The sequence below is a fragment of the Battus philenor genome, unplaced genomic scaffold (assembly GCF_028537555.1).
Source record: "Battus philenor isolate CCGP_79_NKW_IND1 unplaced genomic scaffold, ilBatPhil1.0.hap1 SCAF_5, whole genome shotgun sequence".
NCBI classification, from domain to species: domain Eukaryota; kingdom Metazoa; phylum Arthropoda; class Insecta; order Lepidoptera; family Papilionidae; genus Battus; species Battus philenor.
In genome coordinates, this window is record NW_027181715.1 from 3,622,284 (window position 1) to 3,648,458 (window position 26,175).

The window sequence follows — 26,175 nt, forward strand, 5'->3', positions numbered from 1 at the left end:
CGGCATTGAAAATTAGTATACTAGATGGCAAAAGGTTGTTGATAACGAAGATGAATATATTGTTGATTAAAAATAAATATTTGTTAAAAATGTAGTCGTGTGAATTTAACTTTATAAAGCGACATTACTTTCCGGCCTCCCTAAATATATGTATATATATATATATATATGTATTTATATATATATATATATATATATATATATATATATATATATATATATATGTATTTATTTATATACTCATATATTTATTATAATAGAGATAGATACATATGATAAAATGAAATGGCCATTTTAATTCGGCGACCTAACGAATGCTGTGTGCGTATTAGGTATATTATGGTACCAAATACTTCCAACTAACGGTATATAACTGGATAACGTATTAGGCGGTCAGTTTGGCCACAGACAAAACTGACGATTGCTCTCTTATAAGGTGTTTCAGCTTTTCCTTTGTATGCCAAACTTTTTCCATTTTTCATAAGAGAAAGTAAATATATATTTCACATTTTAGTATTTTTACGTATAGTTACGCAATAAACTATTCTATCAAAGATTCAATAGGAATTAATCCAATAAAATACACAAAGGCATTCTGACACGTCTAAGCCTGTTACGCCTTTATTACTTATTCGCGCGATAACGACCGTAAAATAGTTTATTCAATTGACCTACAAAAGCATTCGTTGCTGATATCTTTCTAATAGAAACAACAGTTAAATCGTATTATAAATATATATATATATATATATATATATATATATATATATATATATATATATATATAAACGCAAATTTAACACTAGTGTTTTTCGTTGTAAACAGTGATAAGACGAACAGGGAACAAGTTCATTTGAAGGTTAAGTGATAAGACCCGCCATGACAGTGCGGTTAACCAAAGGTAAAATCACCAGACGTTATCAAACTCTTCTGGTTACGAATATTGCTTGTGAACAAAGTAACGGCTCACTTAAACCTATGAAACAAAAAGCAATTTAACTTAAATATTTACTTAAACTCTCATTCTCTTTCTTTCTGGTTCGTACTGTCTTAGCCTACGCTCTTATCGAAATCCAACTTATAAGCTACCTTGGCGGAACTACCTCGATCCACATTTGGTTTTGAATAAGATAGCGTAGCGATCTTGGGCCTTTGCCTTGCAGTGGCCGTTTATCAGCTGATATGACGATGATGATGATGTACTCTTCAAGTTGGAACTTAAGTTATGAAGTCGAGATTCACGAGTATCTTGAATATAATTGTTACTCTAAGTTTGTTGGATACAATTTACTAAAAAAAATTAAGTTATACAATTAAACAATAAATAGTACATATACACGTCTAAGCAGCAAGACCTAACATTGAAGTAAACGCGTATCTTTTAATGATCACAATCGGTTTAATTATTGTGTAATTTGGTACGGTGCACATATTGCGTATGTTTCGAGACATATAAATACGTATATATAATGACTTCTAGAACTTTAAAATGAAAACAAACTAGAGGCATAATAAAAAACTCAGCTTTTTTCTAAACAACCGTGAAGTATATTCACAAAGGGGACAGCCGCGTTTATTGGAATACCTTTCATCGGATGAACTGTTCAGAAAATAATACAGACATTCTTGTTTTATTGCATAAAAGTAAAAATATACATTCTAGAGTTTAAATATTAAAATATAAATTGTTAGAAATTCAATATGTCGTACTGTTACAATCAAGACAATGTATTCGTATGTATGTATTTATTTTAGTAATTGTAAGCATTTAAGTACAGAGTTAATATTATTATTAAGTTTTATCAATATAACGTTCAGAGTAAAATATCTTTTGGACTTTACCTTTCTTTTTTACCTTAGCCACAATCGAGGAATGTCTACCGATAAGCTGGATAGATGGCATTGTTAAGATCGTCAGAAGACCCCAGATTATGGGGGAGGCCTATGTAAAGCAGGCAGCGTGCTACTGTTGAAATGATGTGAGGTTGCGTGGGACTCGGATGTTGAAAACACCTTACAAATAAATATTTTAGAATTCAGTCGTAAGTGATCTGGATACAACACGGCTACAAATAAGTAGTTCAATATAATAGATTATGGAATGAATTATTTGTCGATATTTATATAATCTTCCTTAGTAAAACATGTGATGCCAAGGTTATTGATATGTTTTTACTATAATATAAAAAGCTGTTAAACGCATTAAGACTATCTATTCCCGTTAATAACCTCAATTAAGCTAACGCTTGTATGGGTCGGTAAAAACTTAAGTGACGACGCAGTAATTCAATATTACATAGATTATGTTTAAGTATATGGTTAAAGAAAAAACTTTATTGTCTCTTAAGAATAAAAAATCACTTATGTAACTACGAAAAAAAATATATATAAATAGTTAAAATTGCCTACAAGTAAACTATACAGATATTGCGGAAATATAAGTTGAAGTTGCGGCGCAGAACCACTCATTGTAGCGATCTTTGGGGGAAACCTTTATGCCTCGTAGTGGGGGTTTATCGGCTGATCTCATAAGTGAGTGTGAGGCTACATAGCGCGTAAGCCGGTAGTACTTTAAAGTTGCCGACATGCCCAGCGAAAGATGTCTACCTACAAAGTGGACTGATGCCTTTTCAAGATCATGGAAGATGTTCAATACAAGCCACTTTAGTCTATGTCCAACGGTGGATGTCTACAGCTGAAATTATGACGACTATGATAATTATATAGGGTAGTAACGCCAATCGGCTGGACTATGTTGGCAACTTCGTTCGTCTTCAGATCTCCTCGGTTTCGATTCGATCTTGGAAAGAAGAACAAACCCCGATAATATCTAAAGGAGTCAGGCGTTACTTTGCGAAGGTACATCCTAAGTAAGAAAAGAACTATTATATAGCTACTTCCGCTATGTAGCAGTAGTCGTGCAATAAAGTGCACTCGCCAGCCCGCTGATAAATGCGCATGCGGCAAACAATGCGAATTAAACAACTACCACCGTTAAATCACTCAACACGTGTTTCACCCCTACACGGGGCATTCTCAGGAGTAATGTTACAAAATAGGAGTAGGGGTAAACCTACGTGGATATTATTAGTAAAATAAAACTAATTTTGATAGATTATTTACTTATACACTTCTTATTAAAAGTGCGGAAAACGGAGTAATTAATGCCGAAAGGTTTACCAGTAAACAATTTAGGCGATGAGGAGATAAATAACGAAGGTGAAATAACTAAATATCATGAAAATTAAAAATTAAAAAGTGACATTAAAAACTGACACAAATATACCTATGAAGTGTGATGTCTGTATATGACTTATATATTTATTTTTATGTTCCCAACCTTTAGAGTGCTTTACCACACCCATGGGTATCGATATTTTCGTACCAGTGGCCATAGGTCACGCCATATACTCCGCCTAATTTAATTTTATTTCTTTATCGATCTAATCTAAACTCAGTCAATATGTTATATTATTTATTGATAAATTTAAACAATTTTAAAAGTAATTTACACTTATTTTGTTACTTTACTAAAATATAAGCGACCAAGCCGAGGCTTCCGAGGTAGCTTTCGGGATTTGCCTATATGTATAAGTATGTAGGATAAGCCGCATCTACGCCCTACCTCTTGAACCTGTGAAAACTACTTATGCCATTTGAATAACATTCTTAATTAATTAAAAAAAATATATTTTAAAATAATTGTTTATAAACAATTTACAAATATCGTTATGTAAGGTATAAACATTAATACACTTCCATTTATATGTGTTATTCTCTCTACTTGCTAATAATATCAATAATATACTCGAGACGTAAATATAATGAGAGCCTACAACTCTTATTTATGTATAAATGTACATATATATATGTACACACACACACACACTTATGTATATATATATGTATATATAGTATGATACTATTAAATTTAATTATAAAATGGAGGGATAGAATTTTAATTATTGTATATCATTCTGTTTGTGTTTTATGTTCCGTGAAATAAAATGTCTGTGTTAATGTGCGAGCAAAGCGTCCCATGTCCGCATACACTGGGCGGGGACATCAAAGGATTGTGTTCACGCATGTGTGGACAATTTCACAGGCCGTCTGTGAAGCTCATTTCGTCGCCACAGCGTACAACTTTCCTTATTACTTACGCTCTGTGATCATTTCCGAAAAAAATTCTAAGTATACAAATTTCTTTATTTCGTAAAAGTATTTAGATTTGATCCTTGGATGATCATGTAAACATCTGGTTACTAATATTTAACTTTTGATACTTATTCATTTATTTAAATTATCCATGAAAGATGGACACTGGAGGCAGGCTGTTTCTAACCAGTCATATTCAAAGCCTTTAGGATATGCCTATTTCCGGCAGTGGACGTCTTCCGGCTTAAGTTATGATGAATGATGAACGACTAATATGGAAGGAAATTTCCGGTTGCAGCAGGATTGCAATCATAGCAACGAAATAGTAAGCACTTTTTTTGCCATGACCAAACGCAGATGAACATCGTATTCCTAAATTATGGACAACATCACATTGACAACGGTAAGGTTCCACTTAAAGAATATTTTTTATTCCAAGGGTTTTTTGATAAAATAATGATAAAATAACATTGATTTTCGTCGTAAATCGAGAAATATCTAAGAACTTTTGTGGAAGTTACGACACTACCATGGAGTACCTACGGATAAAATATCAGTAAATGTTAAAAGTATAAGAAATGGTTAATATATTAAAGGAGAGACATGATATTTATTCTTTACTTTTTTATTCTTCAATAGGTATGATGTCTACGGTATCCTATATTTTTGAAAAGATTGTTAAAGGTTTGTAATAAAAAATAGAAGGCTTTTCACAAAACTGATGGTGTAAATATAAAAAAAAACGTAATTGGTTTTGCTGTGGAAGAAAATTACTAATGCACTTGCTTCCTTTATTATTCCACATGTCCAGTGGTTTTGATCGTAACCGCAAAGACTTTGTTTCAATGTATCACGATTCGTTTTTCCGTGAATTTAGGGCGCGTATCAATGTTGCGGTTAAACAGAATGGATGTTTGTTAATTTGCCCGACTGACAATAGCAACCGTTGTATGAACAGTCCGATGGTGCGATATCATGGCGCACCGTTTCGAGTTCAAACACACGATCTGCTCTACAAAAACGGTCATTCATTTGATTTCACGCTATATTGCAACATCTGCAGTTGGGTTCAAATTATCTTCAACAGGAATCATAAGTTTGACGGTCGGTGTAACAGAGTAAAACTGCGGATTTTAAAATTCTTACTTTCTCTTCTTCCGTTTTTCTCCATTTTTGTTTTCCATAAGTTTTCTGGAGTCGTGCATGGCGGTATTGCACGCTTTGCAAGTCCAACGATTATTCGAACAATTTCATTTTTGGATGCGATATCAAATATCGATATATCAAATATTATGTCAAATGTGTTTTGCCATTTTCAATCAATTTTTTTTTACGAAATATCTTAGTGTTGTTAACTTAAAAGGTTCGTTGCTAATGTTAACTGTCATCACAAAACACTTTGCAAAGTGATTTTAAAATAATAGATGTATCTTCGCACGTTTTTTCAACTCATTTGATATTTTAAATATATTAAATACTGCGCACATACTTCCGTCTTATTAGAGATTTGTAAAAATAATTCTATTATATGTGGTAACTGTAGATTTTTAAAATTTTCCTATAGATGATAGAACAGCAATCGTAGTCTTTAAACCCAATATTAATAGCTTTAAAAACAAATTAACTTAGATTTTAATTCTTCATCTTTATATTATAATGTACGAAATAATATATTGTGTTTTTTTCCTTTATTGCGCTATATATACATAGGGTTGGCCCAATAGATTATTGATTTATTTATTTAGAGAAATAAATAGTCATATTTTATATTGTACTTTTTCTAGTGTGCATATGCATCTAAAATAATAAACATAGTATTGGTAATTTGTAATATTTATTTTTATGTTGTTAACAATACTTTATAATGGTTTAACTAATTTAACGTAATTTGAAAAAAAACTTAAAACTGTAAGGTTTAATAGAATCCATCTCATTAGTCAGTCGTAATAATATAAGGTTGTGTTTAAATTGATAGCAAAATGAAACCTGTATTAACAATAATAACATGGAAAAAATAACTAAAAAAATTTTTTTATTGTAAGGAACCCAATAACTTACAGCGAATCACGTGTTGTATTTTTAAACGCACATTCTATCAAATGTAATTTAATCTCTTGGATGATATTTATGCATCAACGTTAAGGGCTTATCATAAGCTCATATGGTTATTATTGATACTATAACTCCAACATGTGTATCTAAAATATGAACGCAGGAAACTTGTTACTTATACCCCTTACTAGTGGTGGTCCAGCGGTAACGCGACCTACAGTAGGACCTCCGGTAGGTAGCGGATTCGATTCCAGGGATTCAATGTTATATAATTCACACTTTGTGCTTTAATTATATACAGTTGCTATTGCTCATAAAAGCGATGCGATCGCCAAATCGCCTGCCAAGCGTGGCGGTTGTGGTATAAATCTTCGGGAAAGGCTTAGTTCTTGCAGTGGACATGATGCATGTTGTACACTCTAAAAAAAACCTTTAGTATTATTTATGAATGCCTAAGTTTAGAGTTCATTCTACAACCATAAATATTCTTTGGCATAGTTCATTAAAGTAAAGTTTAACTAACTATTAAGAACTAAGATATTATATACAGATAATGTTACTTAATTAATTTACAGCATAGCAACACTTTAAAATAAATATCACAAAAGTGCACAACAAGCTTTAGGCACATGACGCACGTTACCAAACAGATATAACGACCCGTTCGGAAATGCCACCGCTAATGTTACAGCAAACAGTTGCCCGGCAAATGTGGAATGCGACCGACTGGAACTATTTCTGGACGAACAAGGAAATGCATGCCGCCCGCCCGTTACGCATTTCGATTTTTGAACGCAATCTGTTCCTTTTTTGAAACTAACGACATACGGTGTCATTCTTAATCGCCTTGCATAATTGCGCGTAAGTCTAAACATTTCGCTGTAATGTTAACAGATAAACATTAAAAATATATGGAAGTTGAAATTTGTGTTCCTTTCCCTCGTTTAGTTTCAGTTTAAAATCTTTAATGATATAGAAACATTTTAATTATTAAAACTACTATATATATTACATATTTAATTTAAGATTATTAAAGTTAACTTATTTATATTTGACATCGGAGTTCGATTTGAAATTTTTTGTAGTTAGTCTTTAATTTAAAAAATAAAGATTATTCTGTATTTTTTATGTTCTGTTTTTAATGGTCTGTGAACGATAGCTTTACGTCACTCCCATTATGATCTAAACATAAAAATGACCTCTTAGTCATCATCATTTCAGCTGCAAGAATTTGACATTGGGTTCCTCCATAGATTTTTAATAGAAAGCGGACTGTAACTATGATTTTCAAACGACTTCAATAAGGTTGCCTATCCACCTAGTTGATGAACGTTCTACGCTATGCTTGCTTGTTAATGGTGTACACTGAAGAACTTTGGGTTAAGTTAAATAGACTAGTACTGAAAAAAGTTCTAGACATAGCTAGTTCCAGAGGACTAGATATGTATGATAAGTAATCATAGCGCGATAAATTATACTTACACTGAGAGAGAAAAGGATTAAATAAATATTTATGGATAATAAAGTATATTTTATTTTATTTTATTTTATTTTCAACGCAATATTCCTTTGAAGTTGAATGCCTACATTTGGCAGACTGTATTAAATCGTTATAATGCCTCGATATTCGCTAATTGGTTACGAACTGTTCGCTTCGGTTTACGAAAGCTGTTCCAAATTCAAAGTTTAATCTTCATAATGACACTTAACTTTTGGGTGTACGCCAAGATCTTGCTTTAAATCCATATCATACGATTATAGGCATTAAATGTGAATATTAATTTTTTGTCAGTCAGTAAGAATTATTTATGACTATGCAAAAAAATAAAACATGCGAACACTAATGCTAATTTACTTAGAGCAGTGAGGTCTTATGTTTGTAATTTTTTTGTTTCATTTTTTACCTTTAATTATTTTTTGATAAAGGTAAACGCAGTTAGTCGTTTCAGCTAATCAAACTTTATATGACCCAGGCCTCAAAAGTATTAGTGTAAAACATAGCGTAATTTAATTTGCAATAGGTAGGTCACATGGTTTTAGGGGTTGCGTGAACGTCGGATAGTCTCTTATACCGCGCAGTTGACTATCACCGGGGGGGTTTTAGTAGGTAGGAATCCTACATAACCCTGTCTTCCTTTCAGAGGGGAAGAGCGTTATCTTGAAAATCCGGAAGGCCCCCCTCCGAAACAAAAAAAAAATAGCTCACATGGCACGAAGAATGGATGACAACTGAGGCCTAAAGATTTATGAGTAGAAATCAAGGATTGACAATCGCAGTATAGGTCGTTCCATCTATATGATGGATTGACAAACTTGTTAAAGTCGTCGGAAGACGCTGAATGATGGTTGCATTCATTCCATCCTACAGAAAATTTAAGGAAAACGCCCATGTCCAGTGGTGGAGGATCATCATAATTTTTTGTGATGAAGAAAAGTATAACATAAAAAAGACCAACCATAACAAAATTTGCATTTCATTTTGCATCTGCACATGTGCAACTTAAACACAAGTACAAAGAGATACACGTCATATTAAGTCAAGCAAGGGTTAACTTGAAATCGAGGTGACCTAATTTCTCGCTATAGAACGTTGTTGAAGATTTAAAAATTGAAGAATAAACTTTAAAGTTCATCTGACTTTTTAGTTCTACTATTCATTCAGTTACTCAATATTTTTTGGATTTCTATAGTTTCTATAATTTTTGTTTACCTGATGATATTTAATAAAGAATCGATATAATGACTTATTCCAATTTAAAATTGCAATTTCTAAAGATTTAAAAAGTTAAACTTCAACATTTTAATTTTGATTCTAACTTAATAAGTAAGATGAATGTTTTATGGTCGTAAATGTTACAGGCAAAGACAATACGTCATTTACTTAACAAGCAAATACAAAGACTATTCAGAAAGCCGCTATTAAAGCAAATAATATAAAACCAATATCAACAAACAGTCCTTATGGTTCGCTTTTAAATTTCGAACGTGATAATAAACAAGGTAGGGTTGAAATTTATTTAACGCCACGTCGAGTACGTATCTGTAAACAAAGTTATCATCGGACGTCAGACGCGTTCGAAATACAAATTGAATAAATTCGAACGGTATCTGGGTTACCATGTGTTTACGTTATACCTGCTATGTTAAACTGAATTATTTTCACTTCGAGATATATTTTGATATTGGCATACATATAGGAAATCTAATATGGTACGCTGGCTTCTTAATTTGGTCAGTATATCAGAAAGATATTAAAGCCTTAAATGTGATGTCGGAGAAAATTATATTGTAATGGACTGCGAGGCGCTCCTACAAGTTCATTTTCGACCAAATCAAAATCAAAACTAGGCTCTCTACATTATTTTACCAAAGAGTCGTCGTTATTTTTGTGGACAACCAGATAACTTTGACAAACCGACGATAAAAGACTCCATGAAGGGACCTACCTACCCGCTGGTCTGATCAACTCAAATCAATAACTGGACTCCCTGATGCCTTTGCTCCGAGGAATGCAGAGAATAGGATAGCACGGAAACAGCTCGTCATAGATTCCGCTGAGTTTTAATACCGACCCGACCTTCAGTAATTAGAAAACAAATGAGAAATAAGATTTTATGTACTACAACGTAAGATAATTTCTAAATGTAGAGAATGAAAAAGAGACTCAATCTATAAATTAAAAGAGGCAAAACGTTTATTGTCAGGAGTATTTTTTAAATGTAATATTTTACAGTACTTTATACGATCATTGAATTTAATTTTGTATATAATATGATGATAATAAAAATATAAAATCAACTCAAAAGTTAATATAGTGCCATTCAATTAAAATGTATTCTTATCTCTACATCATTCGGAGTATATCTTATCCCTGTCAAATTCATTTAAATATTTCTAGAAATGATGTAATATGGTAACCCTACACAAACATTAGAATTCGATCGCTGCCCGCGGTTCGATGCGAAGTTATTCCAAATTTAAAATATGCTTCCGCCAGTCGTCTAAAATGGCATCCGATATCCCGTTGTAGGCTCTATAATATATTCTTAAATGCTTTTAGATATACTGAACTGTTAAATAAAAGTAGTTTAGTGGCTGGTTACTTACGTTATATAATATTATCATTGTTTAGCAAACAGTAGAGTAAAACTTAAGACATCCCACCTATCCATACTAGATTATAGTTTACATTCTCTTTTTTCAAAAGTGAGAACATTTCAAAGTTAATATAATACTATAGTGCTACCGAATCCGATATACAGCGCCTTAAGTATGGCCAAAGCATGACGGGAGAATCGGCCCCTTTGTCAATGCTCGCGGCAGCAGCGTTGTTCCCTTTTCCTTGGTTCCACTTCACCGCGCCTTCCTGTGGCGTGGTACAGCGCTTTCGGTAGAACTATATTACCGAAAATAATTATTACAATATATTCAAAAGAATTTCTCGTTATGCATAGGTACACGGAGAATATTTACATGTTAAAATGCTTTTTACTAGACCTTTATTACCGATTATTTATCCTTAATTTCATAAATTTTTCTTACTTTGTTTATTTATTCTTTTTGAGACAAGTGCGATCCAAGTCAGTTCGACGCTTTTATTCATTATTGTGTTTAATTACTTATTATAAAGTATTTAATATAGTATATACGTAAGTATATGTATGTATGTTTGTATATATGTAAGTTTTGTCTCTATGATATTTATACTTCTACTGTTTCTATACTATGGTTGTCTGGAAGAAATTGCCACATGTGATAACACCGTACATTGTACTTTTTTGTTTATTTTGAAAGTAATCATGTTTTCTAGTGGGTGTAATAAAGAATATAATTTTTTTTTGACTTTGTGATAAAATATACTGACAGACGTCAGTGGATTCACTCAATACAATCCAAGTTCACAAGAGTTAAAAAAATTTAATGTATTTTAGATAATAAAAGAGAGGTACCGTAACAATTCAAGGCTAACAAAAAACTTTGTGATATTTTTCATGAAAAGTGAAAGCACCAAAAAAGTGCAAGCGGGAAACACTTTAAAGTGTAACTAAACTGTTGAAAATTTCTCCTTTGATAGACGATTTCTAAGTTTTACATTTAAAATATTAATGCATTTTTTTTAAATAAAATTATTAATAACACGTAGATTAATAATGACACCATTCACCACTTCGGGACGAACGGCGACTATATTCAACGGCCACAGGTCGCACAGCCGGCTCTTATCAGCCGCGACACTGAGCCTGTCTGGTCTTTAACACATTTGTATTGACACTGTTTTTATTTTACAATGTATTTATTTTAATTAGTATCGTTTTATTTATTTTATAGCTGAGAGAATAGCACTACTGCTGGATAAACATACACAATATCCTGGTACAATGCATTACGTTCACCTAATGTAATTATGAGAAACTAATTGCAGAGAAAGGTTAAAATTTCTTGGTTAACATCTAAAGTCGTCGTTCGTCTGTGGTTAAAATTTTGTGGTCAACAAACGCCGTACCGAAGCGGTTAAATATTAAAAAAGCAAACGTATTCCGACATCGATCCGATGACATTTCGTGCGTATTGTCAGTTATCAAGCCTGATTAAATAGACAAAGGATCGGAATAGATACGTCAGTTCTCTAGGGAGGAGAGCGACCAGACATGTCGTGACCTCTGTTTTTTTATTTGACCTCGAATACTGTAGAAAGCTCCGCTAGTATCTATCGTCGTACAGTGCGACAAAGAATTATTACAATCAAGGTTAAAAATTTCACAATGAATTTAATTTGTAGCTGTTCACTTCGTGCATTTATTTATTACTTTTTTTTAACTAATATTTTCAGTATAACCAGATAGTATTTTATTAATAATGCGCCGAAGTTTATTAGCAAATTTCTGCATACATATACAGGTTGATTGGTGTTATATGTAAAAGCCTTAAAGGAATGAATGTACAGCTGATTTGTTGCCTATAAAATTAATTATTGCGTACTATCCGTTTCTGCAGATATTAAACTGCCAGAAGTTATTTGCCTGTAGCATTTCAATAAAAAATATAAACTAATGCAACATATTTAAGAGTGAACACTTTACAAAGTGATTAGAAATAAGCATAAAAACTTTTTGCTGACAAATACACTACAGTACCCGGCTATAAATATTGAACATCGACCCACACTACCTATGTGATGTTTTGTCAGTCGTGCGACAGAGATAACGCTCTACGAAGTCGAAATTAGCCGATTGTCTCTTTCCAAAGGTCGATGTGCAATATTTATCGCCGGGTACTATACACATTCATCCCTCTAGCCAACCAACTTGTGTAACTAAGTTTTCCGTTATTTTATTCTTTTAACTAATATTTTGTCTGAATATAATTAATCATCATACATGTGGATGTATCATATACTTAAGTCATTGGTCATCTGTTTCCATTAAGTTTTTTCATGCGCAATTGAAATCAGATAAGAGAAAAAATATGCGGATAAAAAATGCCACGAGGCAGCGCTCGAGGCTTTCAGATAAGATCGTGATGACCGGTTCAGCGAGCGCGCGGGATACACCCGGGCTATATCGGGATATAGGACGCAACGATAGCGTCGGCACTCGCCCACTTTCCAGCAACATAGGTATACTTCTAGCTTATTCGCCATGTTTTTATTTACGACATGAGGTATTACGAAACGAGAGATGAACCAATATTTTATTTTGTTTTCGTTATTCTTGTATCATTACCTATCTGTATAGTATATCCCTCACAACTTACCAATCGTTACTCTTTTTGGTATGTTTGTGAGGCACTATGTTAGGCCATCTATGCTGGATTACCTTACCTATCTATGTATCTTTAAAAGTATTACAAAGTTAGTTTAAGTCCAACAGAAAACATATCTTTTTTAACGGTATTTAAAATATTAAGTATATTTCATAGAATTTTCAATCCAAACATATAATAAAACCATCACTTAATTTCACATTAATTTCAATTTAATGGATATGCGAAATAATTTTGTAAAACATTTTATTTTATTAAATGAAAGACAAATTATTGTATGTTAGTAACCCATAAAGACGTATTTATTTTAGCGAATTATATGGGTTCTTGTCTATTTTTAAACCTAACTAACCTAACATTATTTTGTTTCTTCTCTTAAATTTAAGAGCAGTCACTACAATATTTTCGTCGTTTCTGCCCATAGACGCCCACTGCAATGCACAGATCTCTCCCAAAGATATCTATTTGTCGATAACTGACACGCTTGCTAGGCGGCTTGTCGATGGTAGTGTGGTATTATAGTACGGAGACTTCTGCCCAGCCTCAGAAATCCAATGAATCCTCAGAAATGCATCCGCGAATTACGAGAATCGAACCCGAGCCCTACAATCGCAAAACAGTCTTCTACCGCTGGGTTCACTTCGCAGAATACTTTTAACTTTACAAAATTACTCAAATATTTTTCCATTCAAATAATAAAATAATTAGCTCACAAATACCCACTAGGCTATTGTATCCATGATTTATTTTATATATTATTTATGTATTTATACCGGTATAACAATAGTACGCCTTAGTTGTTTAGTAGAACCGGTTAAAGAAAATCATGTTTCGCGCGACCTTGTCGTGTAAATCTTTTCATGAGCAATCACTGTGCAGTGCGCATTTACGTTAAGGCCATCTTGATTTATTTACATTTCGTCGCCGTTAAAATTTTATGTCATCTTTAACTGGCCATAATGATTCGATCGACGTTCGATTTTTTTTAAATGAACCTTTTATCGACACTTATGTGAGCCAGCTATATTATATTCCACAGATTAACTATTAAAAATGAAATTTAGTTGGCCAAGTTCTTTGTTGCGTTTTTAGCATATTTTTGATGAATTATACGCTTATCAAAATCGTATTTTGTTGCTAACGTTGTACAAATTTCTTAAGAAATATTTTTATTCTATTGTAATATTTTTTGAAGTGTTTCTAGATAAAAGAGGTGTTCACGGGTCTTTCAAAAGCGTTACTGATTAATACTTGAACTTGCTCAATATCTAAAAGTTTTTTTTTTTTTTTCATTTATTACTATATAATCTGTGACGTATATTATTTGAACATGCAACAGCGGTAAGAGGTAACTTTTGTTAATGATTGATTTAAAGTAACCTGGATGACGATCATCTTGTCATATCGGACGAAGAATGGATATCCGGTTTTGGGCATACGTAAGCACGTATGACCATAACAACATATACATAATTCAATTATTCCATAATTTGCACTTCCGTCCGGACAACCAACAAGTGAACAGTTTAATTTCTTGTTTATGAAATGTTCTTATAATTTTAGAAAAAATATTAATACGTCATACTACAAAATTACATTTTTTTTTAAAACCGCCGCCGTGACTTTTCCTGTTCTATTAACACGTTCGCGCGCTGTAATGCATGACAAAATTTGGCATTTTGACACACGTTTTTTCCATACTAAGTCCATAGGCGTACTTGCGTAGGTCCGCTTACCAATACCATACCAAATGACAGAACGTCTTCAGGCGTCGCACGTCCTAGGGCGTTCTGGCAGATTTCTTTCTATCATAATAGGAAACAATACCGCCCGTCGACGTACGGTGGATTACTAGATTTCAAACTTGAACGCCTGTCGACGTAGTGTCGCGTTAGTTTTTTATCTTCTATCGCCCACCGACGTACCGCGCGCGAACGTGTTAAAAACGTAGCCAAGTTATTTCTATTAAGTTAATTTTAAATTAATTACAATACCCGGCGATAAATATTGCACATCGATCTTCGGAAACAGACAATCGGCTAATTTCGGCTTCTTAGAGCATTATCTCTGTCCCACACTATCTATATGAAGTTTTGTCAGTCGTGCGGCAGTTTTTTTTTTCGATTTTATTGGGAATAGTCTAAATCGATATTTAAAATAGGTACATATACACGATTAAAATAATTAAAAACAAAAAAATGGCGTGTTAAATGACTAATAACAATATAGGTGACATATTATTATTCAATTTATAGATAATTACTACGACACTATTTGCGCAGTTTATTGTGCGATCACGAAGTCATAATACTAATTGTTTACTAGTCAAGAATTTATCATTGCGTTAAGAATATATTCATTGTATCCACGACTCTGAGACGACTACTTCTAACTCTAAACCGATCATTTTTATCTATGAACATTGAAAACCAAGTCGATATCTTCAGTGCTTCTTTAGTCAAAAATTTTGTTATTTCACATTCCATAAGTTTAATTTATTATTCAAACTATTACCGTATCTTTAACATTATTATATACATTTTAAAAACTTTTTTGTTGTAGACGAGTGATAAAAGATTTACAAATGCAATACTTTACTTCAATAATAGTGTTCACATCGAAGACATTGTTCACTTTATTTGTATAAATGTCACACTCAATACTGTATTTAGTATTGTAGATAATCAGCCTAAATTAAGAAAATTACTTATTTAATAAAAAGCAATTATTTTACACTGGATACGGGCAGAGCTATATCAGTCAGCCTTTTCGTATCGTGGCCAACTTTAGAGGAGGTTCTTGTCTTGTAGTTGATGTGGTTGACTTGGTGATTAAGATGATAATGATGAATTCATTGATTATATCAAGTGAAATAGTTCTACTATATTTTTTCCCAGATTATTTACTTGTATTATTATATTTCAAAAAACAATTATTGATTCTATTTATACTTGTTAATCGAAGAGTATTAAATGATTTAACCAATGATTGTTAAATGTAAAAATGTTATAACAGTAATATGTAATTGTTTTAAAACAGATTCTATGAAGCTACTGCAGAAGTCTATCCTAATAAAGATAGCAACTGAATTAATAAAAATAAAAGACGCTCGTGAAAGTTGAAAGCTTCGTTTGAAGCAACGCTATAATATTTTTATAGCTTCAGGCGTTTAATACATTCCGTATGAATATACTATAAAAATTCCAGTCAGTGCCCAATTAGTTTTCGACTACGTACAGTCGTCTTCTTTAATATATTCAAATAAATAGGTTAATAAATTCAAATAATTCAAAAAAATAATAAATTTAATTACTAAAAAAGGTATTTATTATATTTTTTAAATTTTAATTCCAAAATTACCAATATAACCGTTTTTATAGCCTCCACTATTATGGGCTTGTCGTAACCCCCAGGTTCACAGGAACAGTTTTTTAAGTAAATAATTTCCTCATCACCGGCAACACACATTGGCATTATTATAACTTAATAATCCTCCAAGCTGTTATATGTACATGTCTCTATATATATTATGTCTCTAAATTACATGGGAGAGTGCTGTAAAACTAATTTTAATGAAGTGTTAAAGTAAGGTATAACAATCTTGCCATTATCTCAAGTGCTAACCGTATATACATCGCTATTGTATGTAGAGTATGTACGGTCATAATATTTTACACGAAACTGTTCACTAAGAGAGATTACATCTATCTTTTGCAGACACAAACATCGTATCTTTATCAGAAGTCCATACAAGAAACCGGGACATATGGCTGTGAAACTTATTAAATTTACTGATGGATATTTCTTGATGTAACTGGAGAAAAGGATCTCTAATTAAGACTCGTTTAACATTTCGTCAGGTTGTCCGGGAAAGCAGAATCACTGTTGTACCAGTTGCTATTACCTGATTATAATATTTTGATACACACGCATCTCTTTTTGGGCTTGAATTTAATTGCAGGCCATATACTATCATATTATTTACACACACTGCTGTTTTTTTATGGCCCCCGCTATTAGGAGCCTCTCGTACCCCCTATACTGTACAGGGACTATTCAACATTATTTATTTTTTTTCGCATATTTTTTTATTTTCATTATCGTCTTTCATACATCGTTCATACATCGTCATTCTTGCCACAATTCTTCTGTCTTTCCCTTTCGCTCTGTAACGCCTTTCAAGGTACCCTTATTACTCTTTTACATTTTTATTATTTTATTTCTATATAGGATTATTACAATATCACTTGGTTTTACATTATTTTTTTGACACATGTCCAATACACACTGCTGTTTGAGACAATGGGAGTAGAGCGCGCCTAGCTTGACACTTGTTTTAAGGGTGAAGCTAGAGGACTTCCTGGGGGAGCTTCGGTTCGAGCTACATATTACTATTTCATCGGTTTGTGATGCCACGCCATAGGAGGATCCTGCATGACTAAGCTTGGCTTGGGTTGACTTGTCGATAATATCCGTAACATACCACTTATGCTCCGGACTGTACATGTCTGAGTGACATTAGTCATACCGGCTAACCGCAGGAATTAATCTATGCGCTTCAATTGAAACGATCCCGCATGTTCGTTATTAATTCGATGTTTACGTCTGCACTGTATGAGTAAACGTGATGGATGACATTTATTAACGAATTTCATATTTAAATTTAGTTTCGAGTCTTTTCATGTTATTCAAGATAGAAGTTGTTTATACTAATCATTCTGTTTTGCTTCGAACAAGATGCAAATTTCCATGAAACGTCCTACCTGTACGAGATTGATAACATCCCTTGGCCACGTTTATACTTGAAAACCACCACCCATGTTGACCACACATGTGACTTGTGCAGAATTTTGAAAGTTATACATTTATATTGTCTTTTAACAGCTACATCGGTCAGTATTTATTTACGAACTTTATTTATTTAAACAATAAATATAGTGATCGACTCTGAGACATTTCTTGTATACCTTAATTGTTACTATTTGAATGCGCCTAGATAATAGCTTCATGGCAGTAACGTCTTTCAGAACTTAAACCAATGAGCTAGAAAAGGCAATGTATATAGGTATATATATACATATGTATATATATATATATATATATATATATATATACATATATATATATACACGCATATATATTTATATATTACATGGATTTTTCTAACTACACAATAGAATTAAACTATTGAGAGCACATATAGTGAAACTTAATACAGTCGCCATGTAAAGTAATCGATTACAGATACGAAAGTGGATTTAGAAAAACACAGTCAAGCTGTGCAATGATTGATATTTATAGCTGCATCTAAATGGCTTTTAGCAAAAAATAACACCAACCATCAATCTCTTTTACGGCATTCTTATAATTCGTATGAATAAACAAAATGAATGCATCGATACGATATTGTTTTGAATACGATGCCGAGACGTAATCGATGTTTAAGTATTGTAAGTGGAAAGTGACAGGGAACGCCGACTTCCGTAACAAAAGGCCCTACGACCCAAATACGAAGCGGTTAGACACAATCCAATCGACATTAAGGGCAACGATTAAAGAGTTTAATCAACAAAACCGACCGATTGGACGACTGGACGCCGGTGCACGTTAAAATTCCATTAGTAATCATTGGCTATTATCTGTTCTAGTATCTTATAACGATATTATTTTTTTAATTATACTTTTGTTTGTTTGAATTGTATTTTATATTCATTTAACGACGCGGACACAATTACCACAGAGTAAAAATTCAAAATATTTATTTATATAGAATATAATAACTGTGTGCTTGGTACAACGAATTATTAACTAATCATATAACTTTGTGTGTATAGTATATTTTTGAAATATACCTTAGTACAAAAACGGGTTAACGCCTTTACAGTTGTAATTAATTAAAATTAAATGAAAATCTTTAATTTAAAAAATAATTGGTATTCAATATAAATTATATAAAATTTAATAAAAAAGACATCATTTTGTACGTAAAACATTTCTGCAAACATTGTCGCTTTTAAATACAGAACTGTCGTCACAAACTTTCTATACAAAAGGAATGAAAAAAAAAGTCCTTTTTAAAGCTACACTCTGTGAGAGTTAACAATTTTCCCTATTCATTGGCTTTGCGCAACCATATTTTCCCCGACGTGACGGGATAAAAGCAGCAATATACACAGGCATAATTCCGTTTGCATGAAGCCCTAACAGGCGCATGCAAGTAGTTTGCTTATAAATATTCCTTAAGCCGGTCTATTTACACAAATACGCATCACTTGTACGTGTAAACATGTCCGAGACGTGAACACAATCTATTGCAAACTTTTGTTATTCAAATGGCTGATGTTAACCTTGTTATGAGTACATAATGAGTACAGTGAGTACACTCTTGGAATGTTATTCTCATAGTAGAGTCCCTTAATCTACCTCATGGGTTCAATTTGAAACCACGTGGCATTTTTATTTAACTTATACCAGAAAAATGTTAATTCTAATATACTAGGTAAGATAATTTATAATACATATATTTATAGTTTTTTTACTCATAGGAGATTTGTATACAGTGTAAGTAGATGCCATTAGTTAAAGTTATTAGCTTTTATTTTAATAAATAGCGAAATACGAAATGTAATTAAAAGTACAATAATTATTAATGGTATATAAAAGACACGAACTGACCACAATTTATTAATAAAAAAATCAAATTAATTAAAATATATTATATACTTCTTCTTAGCAAGTTCACAGTCGGTCAAGCCATTGAAAGCATGCAATTTCTCTACGATCGAATTAGGAATGAGAAGATCCGTTAATGACTGAGATTAACCTACATAGCCTAGCGGAGAAGATAAAGTGGCATTGCCCCGGTCACATAGCACAGAACAGATGGCAGCTGGTTAAGTTCAGAAATGGAGACCACTGAACGCAAAAACGCTGAACGTTAAGCGCAGGGTAGAATGTCCATCTAGGAAGACTGGCGACCATGTTAAAGTCGTCGGAAGATACTTCGTCGAAGTCGGGAAAGAGCCCGCAAATCGCTGTCAGTAACTAACCGTTAGGTAGTTACTTCATAAATTCAAATATCGAATAATTGCAAAATATTGACATTCGAACATCGAATAACTGCAATATGCCAGTTATTCAAACACGCTTCGCAAGTTCATTAGTGTCATGGTTATTTATTTCTCCAATGCTAAAGTCACGTGTTGTTTCATATGTAGAAGGCGACAATTACCGTGGGATTCATCTTAACAGCCTTGAGATGTAATTAAAGCATTACTGTAATGTTAAAAACAATGAGATATTTGTTTTAATATACTCGTAAGTTTTTAATTTTATCTTATTGATAATTTAAATTTATATTAATTTATACGCTCTTTTCAGCAATGGGCAGAACCACAATCGACTATGGTCATGACTCGCTTATCTTTAGAAAAAAATGTTTTAGTCTAAGAGTTGAGATACCTAACGTCATTGTTTTATCTTTGTTTCTCAAAATTTACGGATAACCTTTTATTAGTCTTTTGGGTCTGTGTATTGTTTTTTTAATACCCGTATTTCATTGTGAGAGAGCAAACCCTAACATTTCGCCCGATTTTTTCTTTAGAATTTTTTTGGTTTAAATTGTAAGAATGCTGTTATATTAATTTTCTTATTTTCTTTTAGAGTATAAACATATTTAAACGGATTTATTTTTACACTCCTTTGTAAGTTTAGGGAGGTAGAAAAGTGCTAGCAGTAAACGGACTGCATTGACATTGTTAATAAGACAAAGCAATACTTTTTTCATACACGCCGCGATTATATGGCATTTTGATCTATACAAGGTACCGTTTTAATGCTGAAGCAATCTTCTTTCTTATCTAATCTAATAGCTATTAGCTTTCTTATAGATCACCGGGTTACGAAATTGCTTTCGAGTTGCTTTAGTGTAGGTTTTCTTTAATAGGATTTACTCGATAAGGTCTAAAATAGCTTGGCATAAATCGGCAGGATCGGAGTGGTTGAGAATGGGGACTGGAAACGCTGTTTGATAAACAATTCCGCCCACCGACTCGTCGCGCACAAACCGTGTTTAGAAAATGTGCAGCCGTGCTTTCACCTCGCAGCGTGTGTGGCCGCGTGCTGGAATGATAACGTAACCCCAGAGGTCTCGATAGGAATACAATGCGCCTCATTATTCCGCTGATCGCTGGGTCAGTTCCGTTTTGACAAGTAATAATGCGGTGAAATGTATTCGCTACCAACTGTCAATTTAGTGTTATTAAAACGGATAACATTGTAGCGTTTACGCGCCGTATTGCTTGACACTAAGGACACATTACTTTTTAGTGCCAAATTATACTTGCGCGCCATAATGTTCGCGGGTCGAAATCGAGGAACGGGTACATGCTCAAGTGGTAACTCACTTCCACTAAATAACACGTAAATGTATACTTTATATTTAATTTGAGAGGCACGTGGACAGAAGCGCAATGCAGTGGCATCGATCGCGGTGTTAGTAAACATAACGACGCGGCAAAGTGCGCGCGGCGAGGAAGAGTACGGAAAAGCTCGATGGGTCGAGGACTCACCTGGACGGTGTGCGCGCTGTCCTTGTCGAGCAGGAACTCCATGGACTTGTGCGGGCGGGGTGTGCGGCGGTCGGTCGGCGCCAGCGCCAGCAGCGAGCGCGCATGCAGCACGGTGCGCTGCGTGTCCACGTCGGTCTCCAGCACGCCGGGCGCGGGCGCGAGCGCGGGCGCCGGCGGGCGCGGCGGCTTGCGCGCCACGACGGGCGCGGGGGCCGCCGCGCGCGGCACGCCCTCCTCCTTGAGCGGGATGCGCACGGCGTGCGGGCCGGCCGCTCCGCGCGAGCCCTGCCCCGCGTCTGCCGGCGTCGTCGCCGCCGCGCCGGCACGGGGGCTCGCGCCTGCGCGGTGTTTCTTCTCCTTGCGCCCCGAAAATCGGAAGTTCGCGAAGCGCGACAGAAAGCCGGCGATGCGGCCGCGCGGCGCGCGCGCGCCCGTTTCCGTCATGTTGTCATCTGCGGGCGGCGCGCACGGCGGCTCGCCCCTCTCCGCCCCCACCACCACCACCTCCGCGTCGGACGCGTCGTCGCTCCCGCTCGTGCTCACCGTGCTCGCGCTCGTCTCTCGCCAGCTCACCTCCGCGACCACAGGCGAGAATGTCACTCCTTTGGAACCGGCAGACACGGAGCGTGCGGGCGGCGCAGCCGCAGGTGGCGCTACCAGCTGCAGCGAGGCGCGCAGTTCTTCCGGCGTCTCCCTGTGCGGGGTTTCGCGCGCGCGCAACTCGGGTGTAGAGCGCACGCGCGCGTCGCACGACGACCGCAGTGGGGTAGACGAGAACACCGGCTGTCTAATGGGGTCAGGTGAAGGTGTGCGCGGTGGCGAGGGCGTCGCGGAAGCGGGTTCTATGCGCCGGCGCAGCTCGTCGAGTACGTCATCCCACGCGCCCCATGAATCATGCAGTCGCTTAGTCGTCAGCACAGACAGTCCGCGGTCGAAATCTCCTGTTTCAGCCAGGGCCCGCATGGCGTTTTCGTCTAGACGGCGGACGGTTGTTTCCATTTCGTGCGCGAAAGCTTTTTCTGACTCGGTGGTGGAATCGCTGTCTGCACTTGGCTCTCGTAGTACCAGGATCGGCCGCGCAACATTTTCTATAGGGGGAGGCGGTGGTGGTTGTCTCGGAGGTCTAGGAGGCGGCGGCGGCGGGAGGCGCGGACGGCGCGGCCCGCCGCGGTAGTCGAGGGCCGTGAGGTCCGCCACACTGACGGTGAGGCTGTCGGACACCTCGAAGGTCTGTCGGAAGCGCGAACGGTGCGCGGTGGCGCGGCGGGGCTCGGCGCACACGTCTAGCTCGGCGGGGAGGGAGAGAGCACGCGCGGCGCGAGGCGGGCGGCGCGTGGCGCTGGGCGAGGCGAGACAGGGCGCAGAGCCGGCCGCCGCGCCTGCTATTTCTGTCGAACACTTGGCAGACGGCAGCGGGCGGCGCGCGCGCTCGCTGTAGCCGCTATCTTCGCTGAGGTTCTCGGCGGACAAGTGCACTCGCGGCGCGGGAGCTCGCACCGGAGGCGGCGACGACGGCGGGGACTCGAGGGAGTCGGGCGACAGGCTAGGCGAGGCGGGCGCCGCGCACGACCTTTCCAGAGACTCGAACTGCGCGAGGCTGGAGGACCGCGAAAGCGAACCCGTGCTGGTAGGCGAAGCGGCGCGCTCCCTACGCCGCCGCTTGGCTGGGCACGCCCATTCTCTCTCTGACTCGCTGTCGCACTCCGAACCTATGAAAACGCGGTTCACTAAGCACGTGTAATATTCCCGAATTCACAGCTGTACTGCCTCAGTCACGTCGCGTCTCCATACTGACACCGGCAATGACAATGACACAAATTTTTAAAAGCAAGTTTATAACGTACGGCTTGGATTAGTTCCAAGAGGTTTGGGGAATAATAACATTTACGCTTTACCAATTGACTAAAATAAAGAGTTGCAACTATTGCAAACCTAGGTTGAGTTATAGTTAGAACCGGGAATAATTTTGGGATAAAATTTTAAAAACTCATTAAATAATAGTATTAACATAAAAATAAATATGCAAAGTGCTATCTATCGTTCATGAAAGGAAATAGGAATACAACAGATATTTACGTACATACACGCTTCAAGTACCATGATAAGAGATGGCGGTAGTAACTAAAACATGAGACAGACTACATCTCCAAGAACAATAAATAAACTCACCATGAACTCCGCGTACGTGTATAACTGAATCTGCGTCTGAATCTGAAAGCCATGTTGCAGCCGAAGAACGTTCCGAACGTAAGTCATCGCTTGTCTCCTCGACTATAGTTTCGAGGTACAAAGCGTGCGTGCTGCCACTGTCAGCTGTGAACAAAGTATACAACTTAATATAGCTACTCGGCAACAGATGGCGCTTTTTAAACACAACTCAATAGTAATAAATATTTAGAAGCGTATTGTTTTATAATTTGACGTGGTTGTTAATAAAATTTAGAACAAAATCTAGTAATGATCTTAGATTTGTTATTATAAAGATACAGTAAGAACAATTTCGCTAAGACATCACAATACATTAATAGCTAGGTTAAAAACAACGCCCTCTAGATTCAGAATTATTCAGTCTAAAGTATAAGTAGGTTCAATTTTCGCTAATATAAAGAAATAGGTAATTTTACACATCAGTTATACAAATATCAATAGTCTTTAAAAATTATCGGAACAAAATAGTAGATATAATAAATGACAAATAGCTCGTAGCAGACAGTTGCATGAATGCTTGCCAGACTTACTAATTCGTAAACAGAACATAGTTTTGGCGATGAAACTAGGATGGGTGATAATGCTGTACATTGTCCAGTTACGTTCCTTCTTGCTTTTTTACTAGTTCTTATACTAACCGAATTAATTTAAGATAAAATAAACCGACGATTAATTTGATAAATAATAAAAAAAATAATTTATAATTAAAAGAGTAAAATGTCAGTCAAACGCGTGGTAATGGATTAAGGGTGTAAAAGCTTATAAGGATTTTAATGGTGTTGGTATTTACCATACGTTAAATGAGCTGTCAACTAATCGGCATTGAATCTCAATTTAAATATGGTGGTACACTTTATCCAAAAAATAACGGTTTCAAAAATAATAATTAACGTATTTACAATATAGTAAGTTTCCTTGCATTGTCTCTGCGGACTTTGTACTGACAGAAGTTATTCGTCCGTAGCATTCCAGTAGAAAAAAAACCATTTTGTAACATATTTCAGATTGATTTTATACAACTGGAAATAGGTGAATCTTTTCGGCTGACAAATTTTGTTTTCATCCCATTAAAGCTATTACACCTATAACCAATCATACTGTATTACTAACAAGCTGCCTAAACAGACTCTTACATTAAAATAAATAATTAAAACGTAATTACGGGAAATCACACTGTTTTTTGTCTTAATAATAAATAGTTCAACAACTTTGATTATGTAATCATATTCATATTGTATTTCTATATCGTATACGAGACTTTGTTTCATTATATCTTAACACGCCAGTTCTAGATTTAATTGACGTCAAATTGACGATAGTTAGGGGGAGGTGTTATAATTTAATAAGTGGTTTTTAGAGGAAAAAATAATGTTACTCTCCTTGTTAACTCTCCATAAGAACGTCCCTCGTGTTTTGGCGAAAATATGAAAATTGAAATTAACCGAATTGGTTAAGCCGTTCTCAAGTTACATTTACAATTACTTATAGTATTGTTTCTTTATGAAACGAATATCTGTTCTTTGGTACAAGATTTGCTAAGTACATTCGAAAAGTTAAGACATTGTAATAACGTACGGAAATATGTATCAATTGTTGATATTGTGATTGATTCTATCGAAATCAACCTGGCATCAAACACTTTTTTTTATGTTATAATTGTTCTATTTGTAACGTGAAAATCAACATAATGCCAATATCAGACGTATTTCTTATTCTATGTAATCTTTAATTTAATAAAAAACTTTATTTTTTTGCTGATAAATATAAAATCGCTCCATGAATTTTATTAGAAACGCATACCTTGTCGCAAAATGGATAAAACTATTTTTATGTCAACGAAACCTGAGTATTGCGAGTTTATTTTTTATTCTTAAATTAAAAGAATCGCAGAACTCTGAATACATATTCATGTATACCCCACATTTACATGTAATGATATGTCACGTGGACACAATAGAACTTTCTCCGATCTGCTTCACTGCATGACGTAAGTTGATACGTTAACAACCATTACGCTGGGAAAATTAATGGGCTTGTTTGCATATGTAAAGAATACAATAACTTTTAAATATACAAGTATAAGGTCGATATTCATTATACACTTTTAAGGCAGTAAACATAAAGAACATGTGACTTCCCTTTGTCGCAACATTATGCGGCATTTTTCGACAAAATAAAATTTGCTTGCTTTATGTTTTCAGGAAAAGGGATTTAGTGCGTCAATTGAAAGTTCACGGGCATAGATTAAAAAATAAACACCTCGATGTTGCCAGAACGAAAATAACCAGACCAGTAACAGTACGTGGGATTTGACGGGTGCGAGCGTCTTGTTTAGAACACTGTCTGCCAAGCATGACGATTCGCAATATACTCGTAGTACGGACACGCCGAAATACTTTTGTACAAAAGAATTAGTACACATTACTTT

The 26,175-nt window shown here is 35.4% G+C and overlaps 1 protein-coding gene across 1 annotated transcript in view; it reads right to left on the reverse strand.

The window, feature by feature from the left end:
* The window catches only part of LOC137929956 (serine/arginine repetitive matrix protein 2), a 118,358-nt gene that overhangs the window by 43,421 nt on the left and 48,762 nt on the right, over nt 1–26,175 (reverse strand). Inside the window, exons 2-3 of the mRNA XM_068773113.1 lie at nt 23,709–23,852; nt 21,540–23,248 (exon numbers count right to left, since the gene is read on the reverse strand). Coding sequence (XP_068629214.1) covers nt 21,540–23,248; nt 23,709–23,852 — 1,853 coding nt within the window. The remainder of the gene's footprint in view (nt 1–21,539; nt 23,249–23,708; nt 23,853–26,175) is intronic.